The following is a 20724-nucleotide window of genomic DNA, read 5'->3' as shown; positions in this document are numbered from 1 at the left end:
TCCCTCACACATTTTCATTTTAATGTGAGGGAGTTCAGCTCCTTGTTGTACTTCATGGCAGACCTTCAATAAACTAAGGTACTTTAGAATCCCTCATTCTTTTAAAAACCTGGCACTAACCCATCAACCTCAATTCTTAAAGATGCTGACTATCAGCAAGTGGAGTTGTGGCTATAAATCAAATGTAATTTCTGTGCCCAAAGGAGTTATTCAGATTGTAAAACAGTCCATAATCTAAAAATGCTGGTCACGCCATTATCCATAGTAGTTTTTTCAGATTCAGAATAAAATACTGAGTCGTATTTTGGCTTTAGGTATTGGAAGAGTCCAAATGTCTCGTGCGGAGCTTCCTGAAATCCGGACTTGAAGACGTGAACGAGAAAGAGTGTCAGATGTTAAAACAGCTGTGGAGTTCTTCCAAAGGACTGGATTCATTATTCAGCTACTTGCAAGACAAAATTTATGAAGTCTGATATCTTGGCCTAACTTAAAAAGAAATTGCTCCAGTTGTGACCAGAGTCAGACACGACCATGTTTGAGAAGCAGAGGCAATGCATCAGCGAGGAATTTGTGACAGTGATCCCAATGCCCGTGGCTGTGTGGGACACACAGCTGCTTGTAGCCGGTTTGATTTTGTGTAACCAAGGCGTGGGCAGGCGTTCAGTGCGCGTAACCTGTGCAGAGGCTGCATCTTTCACATTGCTCATCCACATCCAACTCTACATTCCACGTGCTGAGAAGCACCACTGAGGCCCAGCAAGTCTCACCCAGCTGTAAGGGTTTATTTTGGCTGTCCTTAATTTACTCTTGCTGTTGCAGCACATCTGGGCTGACACAGAGGGCTCAGTCTAAAATCCGGGTCAGCACAACCTTTTGTAGACCCAAAAACCATACGTTAGAAATATGTTAATTTTTTTTTCTAAGTTCTAACAGTTTAATGGAAAAATCTGATAATTTATATGTATAATATGTAAAGTTAGTTTACAAAAACTACTAGAATTTTTTTTCTTTGTTAAATTTATTTAACTTATTTATTTTGTGTTCATATTCAGCTGTTTAATGATCACAGATCTTATTTTCATATTTCCCTTTGACTGAATTAAAGGCATCACATGAGAATGCAAACACATTTTTAGCAGCAAACTGAATAGAAAAATAAAGAAATAGAAAAATAAAGAATATATAGAAAACCCACAGAATGTTGTGGGCAGTAAATGAAACAGCCACATGCATGCTCCTCTATGTGTAAAATTGTACAAAAAATGTATGAAAACAAATTCATTTGCCAGGGTTAAGAGAACAAAAGTGGGTTCTGACACAGTGAGTCCCCCTTAAGTCTCTCTTCACTTTCTGCCTTCTTGAGGAGCACTGAAGGGCTTGCCAACCAGATGCTTTATTTAAGTTTACTATATTCCTGTTAGCCGGTATCAATAACAGGGTGAGTGGTGCCGTTCCGTGGCATCGTACTGTTTTTCAGGTTTAAACACCCCTTTTGGTCTGAAGTCTAAAAGCAAATCCTTATGAGCCTTAGTCTAGTTGCCTGATTCCTCAGGTGTGAGATAATTCCTGCTCTGGAGGCCTTTGGGTGTGGGCCAGCCGTTTATACAAGGTGCTAGGCATTGAACTCGTGGAGGCAGAGGTTTTTTTGTTTTTCCCAGCTCTCCACCTGGCCACCCCACCACCTGTTTAAAGAACTTATGGCTATCCATAAAAGCAGTCCCCGATAAACAAGGAAAATCCAATCTGCTCTTTTCAGATGTGATCCTAGTCGTGTTCAGTGACACTGACTGACTTCTGAACACTGGATCTCTGTCAGTTCTTTCCTGCTATGGGCAGTTCATATGGGAAGGACAGGAGCATGCTCTGAGACTTCACCTGCCATTTTAGTGCGCCCAAATTGAAACCTCTTGAAGCAGAAGCTTTGCACGTTTGTTTGCGTTGTAATTTGTGCACTTGCTCTCCATCCTTGAGCTCAGTGGTTATGATTTAAACCTCTGCAAATGAGGCTGCTCAGCTTTCTCCCTCTTAGCATTTCCATAGAGTTTCAACAAAGCCTTTGTAAAGTTAACGAACAGGTGATTACAGTAAACAGCAGCCTTCGACATATTAACGTAACTTTTCTTTTTCCACAAATAATTAGAAGTGCTGTTTTTATGTCCTAATTGTACCACTGAATTTTAAGGAAATCATTACCCTAAATGCAGACGTTCTCATGGAAATTCTTCATTAAAAATACCGAATCTGGCTTCTAATTAGCCTGTTTAAAATGTTCTTTTAAAGAAACTTATTGAAACCATTAGCTTATTTCAAAATGACCAAAAGAGAACTCTTCCAATAACTATCTGAAGTGATGGATGCACCGCTTGTTTTACACCGACCCTTGCTTTTGTCCACAACCTGCCAGCAGCGCCGCGGGGCGCGTTGGATCGAGGCCCCGGGCTCCTGGCGGGGCGGGTGCACACGAAGTCACCTGGAAAAAGAGGGATCACCCAAGTGAAAACCACACACACACACACACACACACACACACACGACTTTGCACAACCAGGCCTCCAGCATACACCTTCAAAAAAAGGAAAAAAAAAAGGCAACGGAAAGTACCATGATTCCTCGGTTTCTTTTATTTCCTTTATTCCTGTCCAGAGAGCCATAACTCCTAATCATGTGTTAATAAGATATTAGGAAGTTTATTTCCATACTATGCTTAGGTTTTGTAGATAAATATAGGAAGTTTGCTCAGCAATGTGAAGGAATGCGTTCTGAATGAGATTTGCAAACAGAGAAGAATCTTATGTTGTTGGATCTTTTAAACTGCACCATTTCATATGAATTTTCAGATATCTGTATCTTAGCATTTTTTATGACAAATGAATGGTTGAAATACATTTTCTATAATTATTTTTCCATTAAAGCAAGCGCTAACCATAGTTAACATTTTTAATTATTCATATCTATACAGTTACAATCTAGTTTTCATGGAATCTATTTTCCCTTCAAGAAAGAGTAATAACAATGTTGAAAGCTTCTTTTCCAGTATTTAAATATCAGAACCTGAATTTTCTCTTGTGTTTCTATCCTTACTAGGTATTCGGATATTAGATGTACTGTACATATTAGTCTGGGTACCTTTACTAATATTCACAGTATTTAAGATTAAAAATGCAATTTGTTGTTTAAGTATGTTATTTTATTCTTGTGTAAATTGTTTTGTACAATCTTTAAAAATCTACAGTTTTGCATTTGTAGATATTAAAGGTAAGCGATTTATTTTGTGTTGTCCTGCATGTATATTTTTGCTGTAGATAAGTGTTGCTTAGTTTACTATTTCAGTAATTTCTGTTAAAATAAATAAGCTTACAAACTTTAATACAGTATATATTTTCAAAATATAAACTTTTATATTTCTGTGGTAGGTTAGGGTATGCGTTTTAGGCAATCTTTTTCACTACTATGAACTGTTCTTTTAATCTGTAATATAATGGTTTCGTGCCAATAGTTTTTCATTAGAATGAAATGCTCTTCTAATGTTAGGGATGAACAGACAATTTTGGTTGGGGTTTGTTTTCTTTTTGGTTTTGGGTTTTTTAATTATTTTGCCAGCCTTTACAGTTTTAAATATAATTTATAAATGTATTGCATTTGTGAATAAGCCTTACCATTAGGTACAAGAAATCTTTAAAGCTGCATAATTGCTTATGCAGCACTAAGGACTTCCCCAAATAATTGCTGTAAGAAAGTTAGCAAATCAGAGTACAGGGCCTTAAGTTTTTCTTGTGAAAAGGGTAATACGGGTTGTTTCTTTAGAACAACATAGGTAGACTCGTCAGCATCGGCTTTGTTATATATAAACTGTGCATTTGTGCTCCCAACCATGGTAGTTTAATCTCAGGCTTTGTGTGGCTGGGTCTATAAAAGTCAAATCTGGCTAAAGCCAGCACTCTTTAGGAGACACTAAAGAAGTTTACATAAGAGACTTATAGACAATCTTATCATAGTACATTTGGGTACTTGCTATCCTCGATGTGTTATCTGTGTCTGCCCAATTAACCGTATGTTTTAAGCCATATTAAATCTCTTTACTGCTATTTTAAATAATACACTGAAAGTCATTCACTAGCTTGCTTGCTCACAGACAGGATTCCGATTTTTAGTGAATAAAAATGTTATGCCTTCCATAAAAAACAAAGGACCAAAGAATTGCATTATTCTAACAAAGCATTAGTTCCTTTGCCAGTGAACTAGTTCGACATTTGTACCGAAGATCAGTCTCTTTCTGCTTCAAGCACTGCGTCCTCATCCATGTCAGGTGTAAGGGGGAAAGATGTATCCACTGAGCTATTGGGAAAGGAGTGATGTTCAGCTGGGATGGCATGTCTATTGGTAAGGCTTATTACCAAACCTCTGAGATGAAGCAAAGAACCAAAAATTCACAAGTTATGTCAATGTAAATTTATTTTCAGAACTTGCACAAATAATTAATTGTAGAACTTTGCAAATTAGGCCCTTAAGTTATTTTGTCAGAATGCCATGGAACAGACTAAAACAGTTTCTAATATTTGTAATGATGAGTACATATTATAATATTATAAGGGTACAGGCACCCCTATATCACAGTGTTGTAAATATTTTCTGAAACTGGTACAGTACTGAGGGACTTGTATCTTCTGATATATCAAATATTGACTGTCTAGATCAAATTGTACACAGTTTATTTGTTGATGGTCCTGTAACTAGTGTATGGACACATTTCTGGGTGCCTTAGAAGTTGTATTTTTCATGTGTGTTAATATGCAGTATTTATACATTGTGAGAAGCTGCTTTGAATAAAAACATTTAAACTTCATTTCAATGCAGTGGTTTTCAGTTTTACATAATCAGAATGAATGTGATAAGTGGTAGCCATTATACGTAATAATACTATTCATGGGTTTCTTCTTTCCCAAAGAGACCAGGCACACAGTGGGCTTTTCAAAAGAATTTTTTTTTTTTTCAAATGGCAAAACCCAAGCCACTAAGAGACATTGCATTAAGAACTCTCTGAAATCAATCATGATCCATTTCAATTACCATTTCTTGATCAAGTCCAAGAAAAGCACCAAGAACTGTCTGACAAAAGCGCTTCCAGGACACCATTATCACCTCCTGTCTTTGATATGTGCACATCACCTAAAGCGTTCCTGCCCAGAACCAGCTGTTCCAGGCAGGATTTTGGCTCCACATGAGGGAATTTGATTTTGAAGTGGTGTTTGCCGGGAGGGCCAAGACTGAGCCCAGCCCCAGCCTGGTGCAGGAGAAGGTGGATCAGCCTGTGGGCCCCCCACATGGCTCTAGAATATATTCTTGCCAGGGGCTCTTGTGTACCAGAGGATCCTTTGCCCATAGCATCCACAAATGCTATTTCCAATCATGTATCTCCTGTGATTAGAAGAGTAACTGTAAATTACTTCTGCCTGAGGCAGAAAAGGGAGGATATTTTTATAGAGAGCCAGGGTTAGCCAACCCAACTATACAACAAGGTCTGAAAAAAAGATCTATACTTCACTCAAAGGAAACAATTATATTGGTTGGCTTTAAACTGATCAACACTGTTAGTAAAAAGCATGGTCAGCTATCTGTATTGAGTAATTTAGTCTTGCTTCACTATCAACAAATCCAGTTATTTATTATGGTGACTCTTGTCAGGAATTAACTTACTGCAGCATCCAGTGGACTGTGAGCAATGTGCACATGATGAAGAGGATGTGACACCTTTCCTGTCTAACAGTTTTATTGATACGAGTGATTTAGTTTTGACACAAATTGTCAACATGTCAGTTTCATTTTAAATAACTCATCTTTGAAAGAAAGCAAAGATTCTTTAAAATTAAAAACTTCATCCAAATATTTTGAGGAGTTTCCAGCTTTTTCAAATGTCAGTCCTTGTTGCAGCAAATTAATAGACAAATTACATGGAAGGGGAACCTGTTATGTAGATACAAAGAAATAATTGCATGTATAAAAGAACAGGAAGATATTAATCCCAATTAAGGTATAAAAACAGGTCAAAGCCCTGCATACACTAAGAAGTGCCACTTCTCATTTTGAATAACAGAAACAATATTGCATATGGCAAGAACAAGGAGAGGTTCTGAAAGCAAATGAAAGTATGTGAAAAAAAACCAGAAAGACAATTTTAAACACTGGGGGAGTTGAAGGCAAAACAATTGTCAGAAGTTGGACTAAGGGACAGTTTGGTTGCAAAGGAAAAAGTCAGGTTTGATTCTGGACATATTAACTTCAGTAATTCACCTCTCCTTGGGTGTCTTATTTGCCATGAAACCCCCTCAGAAGTAAAATTTAAGCAAACATACTCCATCTCTTCACGACTCTGACTTAACCTCAAAACCAATCTCCAGTCATAGCATGGAGAGTTTCAGATTACTAAGAAAGCCAGACTAACAACCCCCTCTAGAATTCAAACCATTTAAACTTTGTTAGCAGCACTTCACTTTAATTTATAATATTTCCTTGGTTTTACAAATTTGCTCATTATAGATATATAATAAAAATAGAACTGTTAAAAACTTTGTTGAATTCCAATTAAGTCCATGTGGTGTGACTCAGTAATTTTCATCTGGAACAGTTAAGAGTACTATGGGAGAAAGAAGGCAATTTTCATTTTGAGAAAATGAAACGTTTTGTATTTAGTAACTTTAAAAATTCTGTGTTGGACTGTATACCTTTCCTTATCACTTCATGACACTGGTGTCACTTGAACAAACCCCATGGATCCAAGTCAAGAGCCACCAGCATCAGCGGAGGTCCTACCCTGACTTCACTTGTTTCTAAAGAAACCCCAGTGGCTGATGGATACCACAGCAAACTCCTTCACAGTAATAGTACAGGAATATCTTGTAGCCATCTCTTCAAAAGATGAAGTGCTGTGATGAGAAACACATAATTAGCTTTGGAGGAAGGGTTTCATTACTTCAAAATTTAACAGAAGCATCTATGAAATTTATAGATTTCAACATTTTCAATGTTATTGCTGACTCCTGTTAGTAGAAAAGTCACGCCCTGCTGTTTTAACCTTCCTCAACTCTTCAGTCACATTTATCAGCTTGAATTCTGGATGACTGTGTAACACATCTGTGAAACTGATTTTATACATTGGTCATAGACAGAAATATATTGGTGATAACTCTAAAGAGAAAAGAGAAAATGCACTTTGCAACCAGGAGTCATGTTTGAAACAAGGGCTGTTGAACTGCTGTTGCTTCCTAAGATGAAATTAAAAAGCTTCATCTAACAATGGCATTTCTAAAATGAAATAATATTTAAACACTAAGCAGCAATCTCGACTTGTTAGAACTGAGTTAATTACTATCATCTAGAAATCAGTTATTCACAGTCATCCAGAAATGTGTTTCTGATGTGTCTGTAAATAAGTACTAGACTATCTATTACTCCAAAAAGATCAGCAATTTCCTAGTGCTGTCCTTCCAGATGCCTGGTTACCCACCAGGCTCTGGGGTATTCACTTCCACTAAATTAATACAAGAATTCACATAAAACTCTTCCCATGTCTAATTATCCAAGATCTACATTATTTTAGCCTCTCGCTTGTTATTTTATATGCAGCTGCAGCAAGCTTGTCAGGGGCTCAGACTCTGAGAAACAATTCCCTTCAAGTCTACCTTTTGCCCATCAGACTCAAAATGAGCAACAACTCCAAACTCCCGATGGCTGCACTGCTGAGGGATGCTCCTGCTCCAAAGGTCAGATGAGCACAGCTTTGAAGGCTGGGAGCAGCATTCCTCTGGTTGGACTGTGGGCTCCAGAGTTTCCCTTTATTTCTGAGAGCAAGCCTTACTGAGATCAGTGGTCCAGCCCTGAGTTTTCATGTAATGACCTTTTATCACTCCTTTGCATAGGGCTGCTCCCAGAATGAGGTCTGAAGCCATGTAATTTATTAACTACAAAGCAATCCACAAGCTCCTTATGCCCATGGCCAAGGCATCTGACAAAAACCCCAGACATGGAGCTGATAACACCCACCCCACCCCCAGCACCTGCCTTCATCAGACCAGAAAAACAGCACATTTTATTTTTCATGTATTTACGTGTAGCAGGATAAAGCAGACTTATTTTCCTGGATGCTAATGTGATGCCAGCTGCAAAGGAATATCCCAAAGCACATTAGACCTGGTAGGATTCATCTTCCATACATGGCTGTAACTAGTTAGAACACAAAGACACTGTCTCCTTCTAAATGATGCTTTTTAAATAAATGCTTTTCATCTGAAAATATATTCAAAGATTAAAAAGTGAGCTTTAAAGGAACAGTCTGCAATGTGGCTGATTTGAAAGGCTAAAACTTTTCCCAACCATTTCAAGTATGAGAAAATCCAACAGCTCTCCATTTGTGATTCAAGCACTTGGTAAACACACTCCACAACTGTACCATGGCTATGTGCCAATGAAATGGTGAGTCAGCAGGCAGGGGAGGGAATCAAGTGTCAAGAATGCATTTAACCCTCACTCAGAGAACATTCTGCTTACTAGCTGAATGAAAGCACACCATACAAATGCAAAAAATTACTGGATTTTTTTAACCACTAATACGGGCAACTATCTCAATTTTCTTCCAACTGTTAGAGAATTTCTCAAATTTTAAAATAGGACAAACACTTAAGAAAATAGGTAACAGCAAACTGAAGAGAAAGAGGTTAATGAACATGTATCAGTGAGCCCTAAAATCCTTACTCTGACCAAAATCCCAGTGATAGCCCTGGCAAGACTGAGTGCTGAAGGGTTTCACAAGGGCATTAGAATTGAGAATATTTGATACTTGCACAGATATAAAAAGGAGAACATTTTCCTAAAGAAAATATGGTTGAACTCATCTGTCCTATTCCCAAAGGAGTATCTCTGCACACTGCTTTGCTTCACAGTGCTCTTGTGGAGTGGTTGATAAAATCAGGAGTTTTTTTAAATTTATCCCTTGTAAAAAATTCCCCACTGAAGCATGATTGCTCTAGGTACTCTATTCAGGATGGAAAAAGAGCATACAAAAGTGAGGATTAAAAGAAATACATATGAAAGAGTACTCAGTCATCCATCTGAAGATTTGAACACTCATTTACAAGGTTGTTAAATACTGCCAAACCTGAATGGCAGCATTTTATACCTACTTTCTTACTCTTCACAGGTGTAAATAACTACATTGGACATCTGGGGAGGAGGAGAAAGGAAGGGAGAGAAAAGACTCCAGTTATTACCTTCAGAGTGTTAAGGGTAATTATAGACCAGCTGTAAATTTACAGCTTGCCCCCATTATGGAACAGATCCAGTTTCCAGTTAAGGCCAAGGACAGCCAGCTCTGCTGTCCCCACGCTGCTTGAGCCTACAAATGCCTACCTAAAGCAGATTTTTTAAACATCTGGCCCCACTGACCTCCATGGCCTGAGCCATCTCCTCCAGGAATGTGATTCACAGCCAGTATAATCCAGTTACTGTTACTTTGTCCTGCCCTGATTAAGCCTGTGAAATGGCAAAGAATTAGTTTGTATAGACACCTAGCATGTCCAGGGTGGAAATACAGTAAGCAACCCTGCAAAGATCTATGAAAGTTTGTTCTCCCATCTAAAGGCCCTCCTAAAGTCTAAGTCAAAGTTCAGACAAAACCATCACCTATGGCATTAAGAGACAAGGCCTGGCAAACCCTGCTGGAGTGGTCAGAAAGATTTTTTTTCCCCATTTTTCAGCTCCTTCTGCCAGATGTTAACAACTGCAGGGGCTGCAGATTACACAGACACATCTGAGCCAAAGGAGATAAATCTGAGCTGTGAGCTCAAATGGTTGACCAGAGTCTAGGACACCTGAAAGATGGGAATGTCCCACAGAAGAACACAACAGCAGGAAGGAGATTTTCTCTTCAAACACCACATTCCCCTCCATCATCTTACAGACTGGAAATGCAGAATTGTGACCAAAGAATAATTTTATGAGAAACCAATGTCACTCACTGTGAAGGATTCTGCCATGGGTTGCAGTTGACCTACACAAGTGTGAGAAGAGAACCAAGTCCTGCAGAAGCTCAGTTTAGGAAATTTCCCATGCATGTTGCTAAATTCCTTCATCTGAGATTTCAAAAGAAAGAGAAATGCAAAGGTTGTCAGTGTGCAGTATTAAGCTTGCAGTTTATGGAAGGAAATTAAGACACATCTTTCTTGTATGCAGAAGGCTCTAAGTAATCTTCCATCATTATAACAACACTAATTCCCAGAAATCCTGCAGAGCTCCAGAACTCTCTAGAGCACTATTTTATATACCCAGCACTCCACCACTAAAAACTATCTTTTAAAGAAATCCATTTACAAATAGGAAATTCTTTAAATTTTCTCCCAAACCCAAACAAACACCTTTTTGGTTTTCTTTGTGCATCTCCCTGGGAAATGACAACATCTCCAGGTCGTTCCATTCTACACTGCTTGGAATCTATGGAACACACCAGGAGAATCAGAGAGTGAAGGAAATGACACATGTAATGACACTACAAGGCTAAAACAATTGTTGATTTAGCACCAAAAAACTCCAAACACTTTATAGCTTGGTGGCTTGTTGTATGAAGCCTCTTCAGCTAGATAATGTGAATAATTGTTGAGAATTTTATTTATATAATTATCAATTTTTATGCAGAAAGCATTAGCAGATACTGTTTTAAATAATTTCAGATACTCAGCACTAAATAAGTGGCTCACTTTCAAGAACCAACCAAGAAAAAACATTCCACAGAATATCATATATTCCTTCCAAAGCGGAGCTACATTTCATTAGCATGGAAGCTTAAGTGGAATAAGTCTCAGTATGGGGACTGTTTTCAGCAATAGTTGGTAATTAAGAAGTAAAGTACTAATAAAACGTTTAGGCAGGTTGCATTTAAATAGCAGTATAATGATATGTAATTACTAAAAAAGAGTGCCAGAACCATTCTGCACCACATTCAGTTTTCATGCACTGTGCAAATCCATTTGAAAACAGAAAGGATTCCAATGTCCACTGTACAGTGGCCAGGGCACAGGCAAGCTGTGAAACTTATGCTCTCAGAGCAACAGAGGAGAACCTTTTACTTAAAAGCACACTCTAAGTTTCTCTCACAGAAGCTACAGAAATGAAAAGAAAATATTCTTCACACATACAGGAACAAATAAGCACGCAGTAGCAGTGAGGCCAGCAGCTCTTCTGCAGGGTCATGATGAAAAACCACCAGGAAAACAAGGAAGAGCCTGTGAGGAAGGATAATACTCACTGGCCTCACCACAAGGGACACAGCAGGAACTTGTCCCCACAGGACGTGTCTAAGTGTGAGGCATTCAATCCAAAAGTAAACTTGGTGGAGAAGGTACCAAAATGTTCTGCTGCAGCAAGGGATGGGGAGATAAGTGTAATTCTTCCTGGTTAAGCAAAATGTGAAGTAGGCAAAAGGAACTTGGCACAGTGAGGATGAATTTCAACCACTAGAAAATGCAAATATTTAGAACTTAAAAATGTGTCAATGAAGATAAAGGCTTGGTGGAAAAAATGCATAAAGGTAAAGCGGAAATGCACAAAATTGCCACCATATCAGAAATTAAATTAAAAAATACTGCAGAGACAAGTGTTTATATTTTAGATATTATCTCTAGAAGATAAAAAACAGTAACACAAAGTACAGAGGTATTTTGATTTTCTAGCAACTTCTCTTGTGATGACAGTAGTTCTCAAACTGTGGTATAAATGCAGCTGACTAGCTGAGAGTCTAGTAGGTCCCAAAATTCCTTGCAGAATCTTTACATTCTTTACAAATCTTGGTATTTCTCCGTTAATAGCCATTAGTGTCTTTTAGACTAACTAACAACAGGCTGCCACGAACATGGGCCCCTGTTCCAGAAAAGGTCCTGTTTGTTCTTAAATCAAATCTAAGTGTCATTCATATAATTACTATGATGACAAATAGTTTATAGATATACATAGTAATTGTGAAAATTTTCATTTTACTGTTATGTGACATTAAAGCTTGGCAGGCCCTTCCAACTTAAATTATTTTATGATTTGCAAACTAACAGAGTATATCTCTGCGCCACTGAACCCCTCTGAATTCCCAAGGCCAGAGCTGCCCTTGTTTTTAACATAATCCATGGAAATGACATGATGGCAGCAATGGGGCTCCTTCCAAGTCAAAGACCAGGCATCTCCTTATGTGATTTTTTCAAAATCTACATCAATAAAAATTAGGCACCAAATCCACAGAGCTGCTTTGAGAACCTCTCTTTTGAGTCTGCCCTGGAAAGCTTTCAGTGTTTTGGCAAAGCCTTTGTTCACCTAGAACTGTGCCAATAATCCCTTTTAAAATACCAAAGTGCCTGCTTTTGTGAGCACTGCCTGACTCCAGCATGACCAGTGAGCATGTGCTCAGTAACGTACCTTTCAGACAGTCAGATGTTTAAAAATATTCTTTCTTGATCACAAACTTTCCTACCACCTTTCAAAAAAGGTGAGAGGTAGGCTGAGATACTGGATTTGTAGAGATTTGGATTGTTTTTGCCTTTGTATTACTAGCAGACAATCTACAAAAACACTAAATCATTGGTCTGGTTGTTTGTTTTTTTTTTTCTTTAAATTAAAGTAGCTGACCACAGGTTATATGAAAATAGCTACCTTTTTAAAACAGGAGGAAGGTCTTGTTCATTTGACAAGAATGGTTCATTTTTTAGAGATTCAAATCTTACAACTAGAAATATAGATCCTCTTCAACTGATATAAAAAGAATTATAACCAAGCAAGTACAAAATTCTGAACCCACATGCTTGGGGTGAGAGTCTCACCCTGTAAGTCAACTAATGCTCTAAAATGTTCTCATTTCTATTATGCAAGACCTCCCAATTTTCCCTGTGCTTTGAACACTAAGAAAGATGACATTTATATTAAGGGAGTAAGATATTCAGCGGGTTAATGTTCTACTTAGTGAACAGATTACCAAGAAAGAACCTTCCCTTGTCATAAAAGGCATTTCTGTTCTGTGGATTCAGAAAGCTGATTTCACCATGTAACTGAGTCATGAAGGAAACTGAGCAGCACCAGCCAAGAAATTAAGATCATAGTGCATCTACTGCTGCTCAAACCTGCATCTTTTTTTGCTCAACCCCATTTGTACACAGTCACAGCAATCCCTTTAGAGCTTTCCTTGTAGAGCAGTTTGGTTTCCTGAAGCACAATAGGAACTTCATTCCCACCCTCCCAGACAAGTGTCCTGACCCATAAATCCCAATGCTGTGTTTGCTCTCTCTCACTGATCTGCAGAATTAACAATTATGAAACTGAACAGACAGTGGACAAACTCACTGGTTCCAATGTGGCAGCAAGGTGATCAGTAACACCCAAATTTTCCCCTTTTCTTTCCCAGTCTTTGATGCTGGCAGACGTGGTATTAAGGGACACACTTCTGTGGTGGACCTGGCAATGTTATCTTTGGTGTTATGGTCAGACTCAAGGGTCTTAAAGGTCTTTTCCAACCTAAATGATTTTATGATTCTATTACAATAGAGATGACATCCTAAACCCAGATTTGTCTCTGTTGCCAAGATGCTGTGGTAACATCGGCAAAGATAGTTCCTGTCCAAGGAGGAGGAAAATTCACCATCAGAAATAGTTATAAATACAGATACATGGAAATTTGATATTGACCTTGCTGCACTAAAATCAATAAGAGATTTTTCACCAACTTGAATGGATCAAGCCCACAGATGGGAGATCTGCCAGCTTTGCTCATCAGCCTTTACCTAGCCTTTGCACAGTCTCATTTATTACAATCATCACATTGGAGGGAGGTCTTTAAGATCAATACAGAAGAGGAACAGACACAGCAGGTTTGTATGAAATGTAGAAATGGGGTTTGAAGCTGGAGATCAAGACACAATGAGACAAAAGACAAGTAGGGAATAGCACGGGTTAGCAGGTGATACAAATCGTTACAACTCCAGAGAACCATGAAACATCTTTAGGAATACAGGGCCTGGAAACCAACAGGGTAAAGCACAAAGAAAGAAGAGGTTGAAAACGGGGCTTTACTTCAAGAAAAGAGGATGGTTGAGTACATTTTTATATAAAGGTCATTAAGGGAAATAAAATGTTTCTCTCAAAATCAGGACTCAATGGATTTGTTATCAGCCCACACAGTGAAAGGCTTTGGGTAAGAGGGCTTTTAGTGATCTGAAGGGAAGTAGGGACTAGTCTGAACATGAGGGACAGAGTAATGCACTGACTGATTTTGAAGTCTGAAGCAACAATTGTTAAAATAACCACAGAAATTTAATAATACCAAAAACTGGGCATTCTCAGAGTGCACAACAACATTAATGGGCAAGCACATTGTTAGTGGGTATCACAATTGATTTTTGGGTTCACTGCTATGAGGATTTGATTCAAAAAACATAAAGATACTGTGACTGATAGCAAGACAAATGAATTAGGGGCTGCCAGCCAAAGAGTCTATTTTATCTCAAGAGAAGGGTTGCTTACTCATCTTTAGTCAACAGGCCCTTTTAAACATACTGGAAGTAATTTTAAACCCCCAAGGAATGATGGAATTTAAATTATTTGTGAGGGTGGAAGACTAAGAGGTTTTCCTATATGACCAGTTATTTCCCAGAAAAATATCAGATGCTCTATCATCATATTTGATATTTTCCCCAAATTAAACTCCAGCCAATACAGCTTAACTCAGACTCATCACAGCAAATAGAATTTGCTCTCCCTTTCTTTGCAACGTACAATTGTTGCAATCTGCTATTTACTTTTCTCATGGTCATATTTCTGAATAAATCAGTGCATTCAAATAATTCCAGTGAATCTGTTAATACTTCAAATGAAGTTCAAATAAATTCAAATGAATCAGCCAGTTTACGGAGAGAAAACAAATAAGTAGGTCAAGGTGGTGGGTTTAGCTCTATGAAACCCAGGTTCAATCCTCTGCTCCAGCATGAGGTGCTCCACACATGTAGTGTGACATGTGAATTGCTTTAGGGATCTGTCTGCAAAATATTTAGGCACTTTTCACTGAAATCCCCTAAACCAGACCATCAAAGAATCCTAGTCCATCAACAGTTTCACAGAGCCATTGAATGATTTTGGTTAGAACAGTCCTTAAAGTTCACCTCAGTCCAAGCCCCTGCCATGGGCAGAGACACCTTCCACTACACCTGGTTGCTCCAAGCCCCATCCAACATTTCCAGGGATGGGACAGCCACAGCTTCTCTGGGAAACCCCTGCCAGTGCAGGCACAGTAAAGAATGTATGAGTAAAGAATTTCTTCCTATCATATAGTCTAAACCTTCCCTTTCAGTTTAAAACCATTGTCCCTTGTCCTGTCACTATCTGCCCACAAAAAGCTTTTTTATAAGCCCCCTTTAAGGCACTGGAAGGCAGAAGAGACAAATGAGGTCTCTCTGGAGCCTTCTCCAGGATGATCAGCCCCAGCTCTCAGCCTGTCTCCATGGCAGATGCGCTCCAGCCCTCTGAGCGTCTTCATGCCCTCCTTTGGACCCCTCTAACAGATCCACATCTTTCTTGTGCTGTTTTCCCTTGTATCCAAATTATCACAAATTGTAACTCCAAAACTGTGATCAGCTGTTTAAATCAAGAGAGGGACAGCAAAACCATAAGCTCAGATATCAGAGGGGAATGGAGACATATTTTTGTTCTATACATGAACGCCACTCCACACTTGAGTTAAATCTCCCTTTCTGAGACACTGAAGTTCCTCTGAAAGAATAAACATCACACAGATTAACCATTCATCCATCCATGAGATAAACTCAAATTTCCAGCTCCACAGTTAAGCAAATGCAAAATAAAGTGACTAAGAAATTAGTCACTGAACAAGTATATTTGAAAATAAATTAAACATATTACATGAATGGTGTCTACAAATGTCTTTTGGAAAGGGCATAACTCTGTAAGCACTGAAATCAGTGATACAGCCCAGGTTCATTTCCACAGGTCAGGATGAGAGTCTTGAAACCGCTACTGAGATCCCAGGCATTTAACTTGTGCTGGATCAGCCCCTCAGCAGACAGCAGGCAGTTACTCTCTACAGGAAATCTATCAAGGATACAAAGAAAAAAATATTAAAAATAAAATGAAGTCCCAAAAGTTCTTTACTATAAATACAGACACTACTCGTGGATGGGTGAACCTCAGCATTTAGCTCCAATACAAGGCAGAGAGCTGAAAGGGAGTACATATTTCCATCTGGGCTCAACTCCAATTTTATATTAATAAACTGGTTCTTTTTTGTAAACAGAATCAATATCCTGCTTAAAAGTGATTCTCAGAAGAGCAGGAAATTAGAAAATATTAATATTAAATTAATCAAACTTCTCTTCATGAAATATTGTTCATGTTAATGAATAAATTTCTTTTTTTGTTTTTTTCAGTGTATATACACATGTACACTGAAAATGCTACCCTATGAGCTATGTGCTCATTTGAGATATGCAAAGCTACATAATTCCTTCTTATTAATTCTGATTTTATGAACACTGAGTGCAATTCTTACTTTCAGGGATTATGAATTATAAATATGATACAATTTTTCAGGATGAATCATAAAGAATAAGTTTCTTTTTGGTCTTTGGTATTTTTCAGCAATACTGGATTTATCTCTAAAATTAGAAAGGAGTGGAGGGAAACCATGCCATAAAGCTGAAATTTCCTAAAACATTTTATTTTATTACTGGCACACCAAATTCCCATTTCCCTGTCCCTGTCAGGAAATTTCAGAAACTCAAATGTCATCAGTTACATCACTGGAGGCATTCTAGCCCATGGCTTGCATTTTTACATAGCTGAGGAAATTCTAAGTTCTCAACAGTTCTTCTTTTCCAGAAAGGTAATAGCCGTTCCCAGTTTAGAAGAAATGTATCCAAGATGGACAGAGGCCATCCTGGGGAAGGAGCAATGAAAGCAGGGATAAGGAGGAAGAGTGAAATGGGGTGAGGTTTGGGGGAACAAAATGTCCAAAAAGATCAGAAATGTGGCTTGGCTTGTGAACCTGATGAATATTAAAAACATTCAGAAATTATTATTTGGTCTGAATGTGGATAAGAGGCATGGAGTAAGAGAGGAAAAGAAAGATTTTGCAATCTTTCTTAAAATCTAAACTCATAAAAAATCTTCTTTAAGAGGAAAAAAAAAAAATCTGCTGAAAAGAAATTAGTTTGTAAAGCAGGCTTACTGTGCAAGTCTAAATTTAGCCATAGCACTCATTACCAAGAACTCTTTAAAACACATCACACCCAGGGAAGGCTGGTTGCTTACTCCATCCAGTCTGTCTTTCTAGATCTCAAAACTTTACTTCCTTGCTGCATCAAGCTGTTTTAACTTTTGAACTGAAGAGTTGCACAGGCTTTGGTATGACCTATGAAGGAAGTTACACTTGAGCAGAACATGCCTGAAAAAATGAGTGCATCAACCAAATACCATACTGAGAATCACTTGCAAGAGTGGTGTTTTATTTCCTGAGCCTTTTTCCTTCTGCACATTCACAAACAGTAACTTTTTATGATGTCTACTGGAACCCCAGTGTGAGAGTTCACTGTGATGCCTTTGAAGCAATAAGTAAACATTTTTAACTGTGTGTGTGCCAGATGAGCTGGGAATTTCCCACGTCCTGCCCTGCAGCCAAGATCACTGCTGACTGCCCCTGAGTGTGGATTCCACAAGCTGCTGAGTGGGAGAGAGATATGACAGTTCCCTGAATTACTCATTCATCCCAACACACACTTGGTCTTTCATTACAAAGTACAGAATTCACTCAGGGGAAAGAAAGTGAAGTTATTCACAGTCTTCAACTTTTCTACCCTTCCACTAACATATTTCAACAACTTCCAATCATTTGTCTTCTCTCTGTTATCTTTAAAATGCTCAGGTACTCATCCCACCAAATTGGAGATACATGTCCTCAAAACTGAGCACATGAATCTCTGAGTTTTAGTTTGCAACTCCTGACTTAAACACACAAATAAAAATGTCCACCAATTAAAACATAATGACTGCAGATACTCAACTGCAGATACTTGCACATTTAGCACAAGCAAAGGCAATTTGTACTAGAAAAAGGTAACACAAATTACAGACTCTCCATTGAATATACTGCAAATGAAACCACAGATCATGGCCAATGTTCTCTTCTATTGTGCTGTATCTCTCATAGGTGTTTTAAAATAAACATTAAATAATAATTGCTTAATGCACCTTAAACATGCCTCTGGGATGCTCTGTGGACAACTGCAGAAAGTCTCAAGTCCCACAATATCCTCAGTACATTCGAAATTTTAACTTCTGTTATAATACAATTATTTTCTATTGTTACCTCTGTGAACAATAATTGCCAAAGAATATTTGTATAGAAAAATTCACTCTTCTGTGTCACTGATTAAGGCTTCAATTCAGCTCCTCAATCAATGCAATGCAACGCAAAGCAATGGCCACAGATACACTGCATTTTTTTCTACAGTCATAACCCGCAGTGAAAACTCTAAATCAGTAGAGAATTTGCTGTTAAACACTAAAATTCTAGGATGCCTCTTTATTTTTATGCACTGAAGAAAGTAGAGGGATATAAATATAGTCAAAGGTTAAACGAAACTGTCTTATTTTATACACAAATGCAGGGTCAACACAGTAGCACATTTTACATATGAGACTGTGTAAAACGCATAACCACACCTAGTAGGTTGGGAAAACTGAATTTTCACATTTGGAACAAAAATCAAACTTGTCTTGCACATTCTAAGCTAAGAGCACCTTTACTGAAGCAGTTAAATGATCTTGTTCCAGGTACAAGGTAGGATCTCCCAGAACAAGCCTGTCTATTAAAGAGGTTTCATTGCAAAAAGTAGTGAGAGGTTACAAAAAGTGTCTGTGAGTGCCTTTAAGAATGATACTCAACCTGATTATTTGCTTTATTCTTTAAGTAAACACATCATTACACCTGTAGCCTTATAAAGCCTCCTGCACAATCCCCTGCCTGGGAATTGCACAGCAGCAGCTCAGTAAGCCACAGCTGAGCTACAGGAACCCTCCGGCCTGGCAGCCCCAGCAAGGGAAAGCCCAGCACGGCAGCTCTCCTTTCAGCTCACAATGCCTTTGCCAGACTTTACACACCCATGCCAGTCGTCTGTCAAGATGGAGGAGAAGAGCAGATAAATAGGAAAGAGAACTAAACCACATTTGGCAGGATAAGACTTTTCAGTGGGAAGGGAAAGGAGAGAACTTGGGAGGTGCTATGCAAGGTGCCAGCAGAACTAGTATTTGGAGAAACATCCCATACATTATGTAGCACCACATGGCCCTAGATTGTGTAATTCCATGATATTCTTCTCCACGCTCCCTGGTGCTCAGGACAGAAACATGTGCAGCTTGGTTTCAGAGGAAAAAGCTCCCATGTTATTGTCAAAGTTCATGAGAACATTTGAAATGGGAGGGCACTCCCATTTCAGAGAAAGGCAAGCAAAAAGAAGCAAGTTCTCATGGTAGAACAGCTGCATATTGCAGAGTAGAATGGGATTTCATGCTCATCTTTGATTTACCTTCTAATCATTGGAAAATCTTTTGAATCAAACTTGGCCCACAATTTCAGAGCTTCTGACTGTATACAATGTTTCTGAACACTCACCAGCTGCACTGGAAGCTGTTCCCTGATTACGGGCTGAACAGTCCACAAGGAGGTTGCACACAGGTAACTTGAGTCCTAGGTGTCACAATTTAGGCCACCAGAATTAGTATAAACTGTCATTAGTTTCCCTTGTTATAGTTTATTACATGTAAATTGGGAGTGGTACACACATCTCTCTGACTGTTTTGAAATAAAATGATAATCCAAGAACAAACATGCATGAAAGCCTCTGAAGGAATTAATCTATTTTTCTATAGGGTTGAGTGTGAATTTGTACATAGGTCAACTGAAAATATCAGAAGAAAACAAAGAACTAAGTTGCTGTCCATTTTAATGTACAAGGAGTTCATTCACAAATTTCACTCTTGAAATGACAGGCTTTCCAGCAAATTTGACAATGTGCTTTCACCATTTTGCATAAAACATTTACAGAAGGGATACCACTCATCACTGAACTCGGCTGACACATAAAAAAAGCAGCAATCAAACCTTCAGTTTTTTAATGGGGGCATGCATATACTGAAACTCCCTTATTTTCTGAGAATGACAAAGGAGGCTGCATAGTATTTTGCATCACAGATCTTCCTCAACATCACTATACCAGAACCTATTTTACTATCGCATTCACTCTGCTCCATGCAGAGCAAGAAGTACAGATGAATTCTTGCTGTTAGAGAAAGAAATTAACCATGAGGTAACACTAAAGCCTCCAAAAAATCTATCTCTCCTTTTGAGCTCTACTTTTCTCTCTTTTGAGTTTTACTTCAGAAAACACATGCACTCCTACAGAACCATGTGTTTATTACTGGAAACCCCAGCTTCCTTACTCCAGTCTTTGTATATGGGTATTATCAGCATCTGCAAGAACAGTTTCCACTACTGCTGAAAAGGAGAGGAAGAAGCACAATGTGGGACAGAAAACTATGTGCACAGCTTATTATGTTAAAAAACAGCTGTGAATTCATGCATTCATGTGCAAGGATTACTGTAGCAAAGCTTACAACCACAGATAAAATTAAACTGATTTT

At 38.4% G+C, this 20724-nt stretch overlaps 1 protein-coding gene across 1 annotated transcript in view; it reads left to right on the top strand.

Annotated features, from left to right (window-relative positions):
* CDYL2 (chromodomain Y like 2) overlaps window positions 1-4843 on the top strand; it is a 59785-nt gene extending 54942 nt beyond the window's left edge. Inside the window, exon 7 of the mRNA XM_040075560.2 lies at window positions 315-4843. Within this exon, the coding sequence (XP_039931494.1) occupies window positions 315-473 (159 nt within the window). The 3' untranslated portion in view covers window positions 474-4843. The remainder of the gene's footprint in view (window positions 1-314) is intronic.
* Window positions 4844-20724: the final 15881 nt, after the last annotated feature.

The sequence above is a fragment of the Hirundo rustica genome, chromosome 11 (genome assembly GCF_015227805.2).
Source record: "Hirundo rustica isolate bHirRus1 chromosome 11, bHirRus1.pri.v3, whole genome shotgun sequence".
NCBI classification, from domain to species: Eukaryota; Metazoa; Chordata; class Aves; order Passeriformes; family Hirundinidae; genus Hirundo; species Hirundo rustica.
Note: the sequence above shows the minus strand (reverse complement) of the source record. Positions and strands in the feature narration are given on the sequence as shown.